Genomic DNA, 8,376 nt, shown 5'->3' with positions numbered 1-8,376 from the left:
TGTCTTATTGCACTCAAGGAAGGTGAACTTTAGTGATAAATGAAAAGGATTAAACTTTTTTTCCTATATTCTTTTATACTATCATGGAAAATAAATTATTGAAAACCACTTGCCTGCGACCATTCCAATCCTTGTTAGGGCAGGCATCAGAACCATGCCCTTCAATAAACCTTGAAGTATTTTGTTCTTTTTGGAGCCAGGGCAGGGAGCTTATAAAGCAAAAGGAGGGAGCTTTCATATAAAACATCTTTGTTCATGTCGGAGATGATGAATAAAGTATTTATAAATTTATAAATGGTAACTGCATTGAAATCCTTTGGTGAAAATCTTTAATTAAAAATAAAGTAGTAGATGCTGGACAATTCTCTTGGAAATTCGATGTTTCTATTTCACTCAAAAATTTTTTTTATTTTTAGCTAAATGTATTCTCAACAAGATTTTATAAGCCTTTACTAAAAAGTTTTGTGGAAATCAAGTACCATATATAGGAGTGGCCTATTTATTTATTGTAAAAGTTTCTATATTTATTATACTGCAGTTAAGACCCTTACATGTATATATAATTAGTTATGACCTTTACATGTAATTTCTATATTTTTTCCTTGCTGTACTTTTTATCCCCTAAAAATTTGTTTCTGCATTATATTTTAAGACTTAACATTTTGTAATGTTACATTTCCGACATGCAGGGAGAAAAAATGTGATAGTATACTTATGGTATAATTTTGGGAAATGTATTATTTAACCAATTGTTTCACTTCGTGACCTATAAAAAAAAAACAACTAGTGGGAAGCACTTTTAAGGCGGCGTTGTCTTTTAAAAGTGACTTTTAGAGCTAATATATGTTTTCAGATCGCTACTTCTGAAGCCTGTTTTTCAACTATTTAACTTTGAGGAAAGGGGAAGATTGAACATTAGGAAAAATTCACATTGAAATAACTTCAGGTCTTCAAAAAATGTTGTCCTTATTTTGTTGTGAAGCAGAAATACAAGGCGCCAAGTAAAATCTTTGGGGGGAGGCATGAGGAAAGAAAGAATAACTGAATCATCAATAGAGTATGTCTAGTTTTTTACTTGGTCTACTTTTCTAATGTTGAAACTTACAACATTGTGATCTTTTAGTACACTTCTCCTTAGCAAGTGGCAATTATGTGGGGGTAATAGAGTGGAAATCACAGAAAAACATTGTCCTGTTTTGAAAAAGTGTTTTAATTACACAAAAGAAGCATCAGGACAGGCCATTTTTAAAACAAAGTCTCTTAGGTTGGGTTTTGAGACTGGCAAAGGGAGAAGCAAGGAAAAAGTCAAGGCAAGATAACATATTCAGGAGAAAGCCAAAGCTATTTGCAATTACATGTTAGAACTCAGGATTTTGCAGGTGAAAGGATGTTGCTTAAATATATTCATAAACCTGTAGTAAGATTTCCATTTTACAGTCTGAGAAGATTTAACTAGGTGCTTAAAATATGACAGAACTGAATTTTAACAAGTTATAGCAAAATAGGAGAGCCAACCAATTAACTGACAAAATAGAAGGCAGTGTGGGAGAGCCCTCCCCACATTCATGGCAAATTTGAAGCTCCCTCCGCCTGGTTTCCCTCCATCAGGCTAACGACCTCGTTCCTCCGGTAGAGCCTGGCCAAGTCGCAGGCGGTGTCCCCCTTATGGTTCCGATGCCCCACTTTGCTGGCGGTGTGCTTCACGAGGAACTCCACCACAGGGAGGTGGCCTTCTTTGGCAGCCAAGTGCAAGGGCAGGTTCCCTTCATTATCCTCGATGTTAACATCAGCTTGGAACTCCAGCAAAGTCTGTAAAGTGTCCAGGAAACCTGCTCTGGCTGCATCGTGAATGACAGCGAAACCAGTTCGGTCTTTCAAATCGGGATTAGCACCTCTAAGTAGTAGTCTCCTGGCAATCTCGGGATTCCCAAGTTTCATAACCTAGGAAGGAAGAGAAAACGGGAGAATCCTTCAAGTGTTCCTACAAGACTATTTTAAAATACCCATCTCTTCTATTTATATAACTTTATTTTTGGTGAAAGTGCTTGGGGAAGACACACCTGGTGGGGTCTGAAGGGTTCAATTGCAGGAAAGAAAGTACTAGTAGGTAAAAGTAGAAGAAGACCTCTAAAAATTGAACTTCTATGTTGGAATATCTTAAATGGGCCCAAAAGTAGGATAAATTGATCAATAAAATAGAACTAGTCCAACTTGTAGAACATTCACCCACAACTCAGTTTCCTCTCTCCCATGAATAGTTGTGTAATTTCATGAATTTATTAAAATAGAAGAAATGGAATTTGAGAATCTCTTGTTTGCTTGCTTATGCTCATAAAACATAAAACCTGGGTTATTAATTCTGAAATATCAAATGTAAATAAAATTTATTTTCTAAATAGCTACTGAAAAGAAATAAGGACAGTGAGTTTCTTTAAACCTCCAAAGAAGTGTTTCCACACATCAGACTCCACCACCTAGTATAAAAATGATCTATTAAAACACCGGAGCTGTTATTTTCTTAAATTATTAATTTTCACAAGTTCTCTCCGAATAGATAAAGCTCAAATTTCCAAGTGTTTTTTAAAAATATTTTTTCTTTGGAAGTTATTTCATATTGGCTACCGGGTGTGTTCGGTGCTTAGAATCCTTCACCTCAAATTTTAAAATGTTACTGATCGTTAAGGTGTTAAATAATCAATGGTGTTCTACATTGCTTATGATACTGATTTATCTAAAGCTAAGTTCATTATATGCCATGTATTAGGAGATAATTGCATGGCAACCAATCTTGAAAAGAATGAAACAGTTATCCTACTCTACTACTTACTGTTTCTTAAAGTTCTAACTAGCTTCCTGATTTTTAAGTGAGCAAACAAAGAGAAAATAAGATATTTAATGTGTATTTTGAGACAGACAACTCTGTTTTGTGTTTCGAGCGCATTTAATAATCAACTGGTGATGCCATCTTATTTCCTTTTGCAGTTATTATCAGGCATTTAGGAATAGCTATTTGTAAACTGCCAAAATTTTAAAAGTAAGATTGTGGTATTAAAATTTGCTGTCAACATACAAATAATTCACATGACAAAGACTTATCTATTATTTGAATCCATTTCACTCTAATAGGGGTCTCTGTTAAGCTCTTATAATTATAAAATGTAGAGCAGCATGCAATTATATAATACATATAATTTAGTTGTGAAAAAAAAATTGAGTCTCATTAACATGCCAGAAAATAGTTCAGCATTTTAACTGGTTTCATTTATATTTAGGTATATTCATAATAACCTGAATTTATTATAAATAGATTACATAGTAGACACTCAAATGTTTGTGAAATTAAATATCCATTGAAAAATACATACAAAGTTGATCTATCTCTTTAAACTGTTTATTTAAAAAATAATCACAAATTAAGTGACAAAACATATTTAGAATGAAAAATATTTTATAAATGCAAACTATATAGATGGCTAAGATATTACGCTTCCCTGTTGATAAAACCCTGCTGACTTGGCCCTTTCTTTGGGGCAGTGGTAAAAATGATACATAATTTATTTTTTGAGAATTTCAATAAAATATACTTTTTGGTTAAGAATGAGCACAATCTAATTTTTGCCACATCTACCTCTAGAGATTAAGTCACATTTAAGGACCTGGACTGGGAAAAATAAGGGACAGACACCTTGGATCTTTGTAAAGCAAATGTGCGATTAAGGCCTTTGATATTATCCTGATTGAAAAGCTTACACTAGGAAGGGGGGGAAAGCTTTTGCAACTGAGTTAAACGAACATAATTGTAGAAGAAAATTTGCCATCTTTCACAGAAAATAATAGTAATATTGGAAATTGTTTTGAAAGAAAGTTCTTTCTTGAGTTGTGACGCAACTTCAGAGTCAGGATTATACATACTGAAAATAAGCCTTGAGACTCCTGTTTGTGTATGTTTCACTATATGTACTAGGGTTAAGCCACAATAAGTGGGTGTTAGTATATTGATAAGTGTGCTTAATATAAACAAGATTGAAAAGCTGCATTAAAAATGCCAAAACTTTTTTTGTCAGTATTAATCTCCCAGTCTTCCTGTTCGTCAAAACTCCTGTAACATCTTATTCTGAACATGGGTTAAGTTGCTCATTCTTTGTGAGATTTATATAATCTTCTGGGTTTTCAATATGAAACTTTTCAATGTGTTAAATCTGTAGCATTGTTATCACCATCAAACCTATTAAAAACTACTAGGTGGACAAAGAAAAAAAATTCCTTATTCCACAGAATCTACCCGAAATAACAAGATTAAATAATTTAGTATCTATGCATAAACTTCCTTAATACTGAAATTTTTGCAAGGTTAGTATATTGTTTTAAAATGCACAGACTGAACTTCGTCTGTTAATAGTATACCTCCTGCCACTTAAATTTCTAATTCTTTTAAGTAAAACAAAGTATTTGTCTAAAACCTTGTCCCCAGTGGATTTCCAAAAACAGCTTCAAGTGTTGCATTTCCGAATAAGAACAGTTCATAAGAATACCATCAGAACTCTGATAAAGCAACTATTTGAGACTACTTGGCCATTTTTCCGTTTCTAAGCCTTTCAACTAAGTTACATGATAACTAACATTCAGAGGAGGAAAAAAAATATCAGGTACAATACTTGGCAGCTGGACATGTTTCATTTCTTGCTTGTAAATCTAATTACTGAAAATTAGAACATACCACCGCATGACCGCAGAGACAAAAATACTACAAACTGAGCTCTGATTAGAAAATTCAACTTTGTATTCCTCCTCAATCCTGAATGGGTGGATGGTATTACATTAACTGTGAAATGTACATCCTGTCCCCGTGCCCAGGCCACCCATTCCAAATGAGGAAAGGTCGTTTGTCAAAACTTGAAGTATTTGAAGGAAAAACACCCTCGCCAGTAGTCAGGAAAATTAACGTTAAAGTCAATTATTGGAGCAAAGCGCGGAAACCACTAATAGCAGTGTATTTACTTCAAATAATAATCATAATAATGTGTTTACAGAGCTGTCTTAAAACACATACACACACACACACACACACATACACACCTCAGCGCTGCTACGGCTACTTTTAAATCCTTACCGTCACAAAAACAGTCCAAAAATTAAGACCAAACCTGGAAACCATTTGATATCGAAGATGTTACTGAATTTGACGAGTTTGTTCAAAGTACGTCATTTTGGGGAGTTGGATCCACTTAAAGATATAAAATATGGCAACCAACTAGGCTTTAAAAACAGTGAAATTTTGTACCCCTGAAAGCTTAAAAGCCGTTATTACAGAAACCCGGGTCACGTAGGCAACATTGTTGACCTGTTTTCCCCACCTCTCTGGATACCAACCTGCAGCGCAGTCCTTCCAAATCCATTTTGTGCATTGACGTTTACATTATTTTGCAACAAACTAGTAAGTTGCTCTAGGTCCCCCCTGGCAGCTGCAGACGCCAACTCGTTCCCCCAAGGCTCGGCCATTCTTTAGGGTCCTGACGATCGGGAAAAGATGAATTAGTTGTTTTTCTTTTTCCCCTTTCCTTTGCTCCTAACCAGGCTGCATGATGGCATCGGAGACTGACAGAAGGACTGGGATGGTTAATCTGGAGTAGAGCTTGGTAGTAAATACTAGTAAGATCTGCCTGCCAAAAGCCCGCCCCTCGATTCACACGTGATTATTCAGCAAAACTGAGCCATTGGAGAGGGGCTCCGCTTCTCGCTTTTTAGCTTAACCCCTGTGAAGAATTCTGGTGACTCAACAGAAAGACACACAGACATATATATATATTCCTGGCAAATTACTCTGGACGTAAAATGTAGGCAGAGCTGTCACGTATCTACACTACAGATCTCTGAGGAATGTGTGCGGAGACTTAAGGGACTAGATCAGGGCACAAAATACCGCGGAAGAAAAGACATTTCGGGGGAAAGAAAAGGCATTAACCCACCCTTGTTCACGGTGGTGACTTGAACCGCGCGAGCCAGAACCGCTGGGGCAGGTCCTCGGAGGGGCTCGGTCTCCATCCGTCTCACGGAAGGGGTAGTCCTGAGTCCTCCGCTGCAGGGAGAGCGCCGCGGTGGCTGGATGCTGACGTGCTCCGGAGGGTTAAAGATGATCGCCAAAGGCAAACGGGAGTAGCAGTTCCGTGGCCCGCAAGTTATAGTTCTTAACGACTCTTCAGTGGCCTCCGCTTCTCAGGAGGAGCTTTTATTCGCGTCCGGGCCGAACTGCTGGCTAACGCCGCTTGGGAAGGCTCCGTAGCCCGCCCGCTGGGCTGCCGCAGCCCCGCGGAGCCTCAGAGGCCGTGGGAGCCAGGCTTGGAGCGCGTCTCCGGAGACGGCCGGGCGCGCGGCGGGCTCCGGGCAAGTCGGTCATGCCGGCCCCACCAGGTCCCGGGACTCCCAGTAGCGTGAAGAAAGAAGCGAGTGATGCGGGAAGCGTCTATGGGGCCCGGACTGCCGGAGCAGCGCGCGGCAGCATCGCGGTTGCACAGGGCAGCCCACCGGTAACTTCCCGCCTACGACCAAGCCAGTTCAGACTTCCTACTGTAGACTCTCATTGAGCTGCCGCCGCCGTCTTTTCCTTCCTTTCCCAGTTTTCTGGGGGCCTCCGGAGATCGGGAGCGACCAGAGAAGCGCAGGCCAAGGTCTGAGTATGGGGAGTCGCCACAATGTCAGAGCGCAGCCAGTCCCGCCGCCCTCTCGGCGAGAGCCCAGCGGCTCCGACACCCGGTGCCACTTCGCCAACCTCTCGCAGTCCCCCGGCCTGTGTCCCCAGCCTGTGCCGCCGACAGGGCAGCGGCCGCCAGCTAACTGCGCCCTACAGCCGAGCCGGGCAGCGCTGCTTCCTCCAGAGCCGCAGCGCTCCCAGTGACAGTTTCTTTTGTAGCTGGTCCCCCCAAATCGCCGGTCCCTGCTCTCTTCACCCCTACAGACACTTGTGCGTTGTCCTCCTTTGAGCTCTTTTCCTTCCCTCCCTCCCTGGCTTCTTTTTTCGCTCAAACAATTGCTGCTTCTGTTACCGCTGCAGAGACGGTGCCGGTTTCTTCTCTCTTTTTTCCGACCTCATCAGCTTTTTTTGAAAAGAAAAAAATTGAGCGCTTTTTGAGTTGAAAAACCCGCCCCCATTTTAACGGCAGAGTTTTAAGGAGGCTCGGCTGAGTTGCAGCGCCGCGGGAGCGGGAAGGCCGGGCACCGCCCACGCCCCGCCCACTGCCCAGGAGGCGCTCGCGCTCGCGGACTCGCTCGCTCCGCCCCCTGCCCGCGCCCTTTCTCCCGCCTCGGCGGTCCCCACCGTCCTCCCTGCATCTCAGGCGCTGGTTCCCACCCGCCCGCCCCGCGGCCAGTCCCCAGCTGTATCGGCGTTCTGTCCCGCGGAGCCGGGTTTGGCCTCCTCAGGCTGGCTGTCGAGATGGAGTCTACGACACGAAACCCCGGACTCCTGGAGCCCGGGGGGGCGGGTGAGGGGGAAGAGGCTTGTTAATTAAGACGGCTGCGGAGAGCGGCAGGGCCTTAGAGGCTCGGCGGCGCTGGCTGCTGGAAGGCGGAGAGCGAGCTGGCGCGAACCAAGTTTTCCCCGGCCCTGGCAGGGCAGGCCGGCTCGCCTCCGCGCTCCCCCGTTAGGCTCTCGAAGTTTGGGCGGCCAGGCCTACCGCTGCCGCCTCCTCCTCTGGGGCGCGTTCTGTGTAAACTCCGCAGCCTTTTCTCAGTCCCCGGCCTCTGCCTCGCACCTGCCAGATCAATGCCCCGGGTCGTGGTGGGCAGAGGTGGCCGTGGGGGTGGAGGAAGAGACCCGGACTGACAGCGAGAACAGTGCTCAGAATAAGCAAACTTCTTTAATAGACTGACTTTTACGAAAACTAGAGACATAGTATAGGGAAGAAATCATGACGAACTCTGAACTCTTAATGTTTCAGGGACGAGAAACTGAAATATTCCATTTCTTCGGGAAAAGGGAGAGAAGCAATTAACTTTAAAGCTAAATTTACAATAATTCTTGGGAAGCTTTTCTAACAAGGCCATTTCTTTATTGCCAAAGTTCTCTCTTTTTCTACTTAGATGGGGCTTGTTTTTTGGGGGGAGGGAAGGGTGTCTAAATGTAAAGGGGTAAATAGTCTGTTCCCCAAACGTTTATTTCAGTCATCCGAGACACCAGTTGTCTGTACTTTTAACCTCCTCTTTTAGCTATGTAAGATTAATTAACTACTGGTTTCTATATTTTTTGCTCTTAAAAATACCCAGCACAGTTACATGATGCACTCAGTGGTCAAAATGAAACCAAGCAAAAAATGACAAGTGGTCTAATCAGAGCCGGCCTGTAGTAAGCATATCCTCCAGCAACATCTGTACGCAGCCCCT

The 8,376-nt window shown here is 42.2% G+C and overlaps 1 protein-coding gene across 2 annotated transcripts; it reads right to left on the bottom strand.

The window, feature by feature from the left end:
• Window positions 1–1,192: 1,192 nt before the first annotated feature.
• Window positions 1,193–7,179, bottom strand: CDKN2C (cyclin dependent kinase inhibitor 2C). Of its 2 annotated transcripts, XM_045799578.2 has the most exons (3): window positions 5,967–7,179; window positions 5,371–5,510; window positions 1,193–1,941 (listed from the first exon to the last, which is right to left on the bottom strand). In XM_045799578.2, exons 2-3 carry the CDS (start codon window positions 5,497–5,499, stop codon window positions 1,564–1,566), a joined length of 507 nt encoding a protein of 168 aa, XP_045655534.1. In that variant the 5' UTR covers window positions 5,500–5,510; window positions 5,967–7,179; the 3' UTR covers window positions 1,193–1,563. The 2 variants fall into 2 exon arrangements, with proteins under 2 accessions (XP_045655534.1, XP_045655535.1); XM_045799579.2 differs by lacking the exon at window positions 5,967–7,179 and having other exon boundaries at window positions 5,371–5,857.
• Between the last annotated feature and the right edge of the window lie 1,197 nt (window positions 7,180–8,376).

The sequence above is a fragment of the Ursus americanus genome, chromosome 12 (genome assembly GCF_024610735.1).
Source record: "Ursus americanus isolate L20-20 chromosome 12, mUrsAme1.1.p, whole genome shotgun sequence".
NCBI classification, from domain to species: domain Eukaryota; kingdom Metazoa; phylum Chordata; class Mammalia; order Carnivora; family Ursidae; genus Ursus; species Ursus americanus.
Note: the sequence above shows the minus strand (reverse complement) of the source record. Positions and strands in the feature narration are given on the sequence as shown.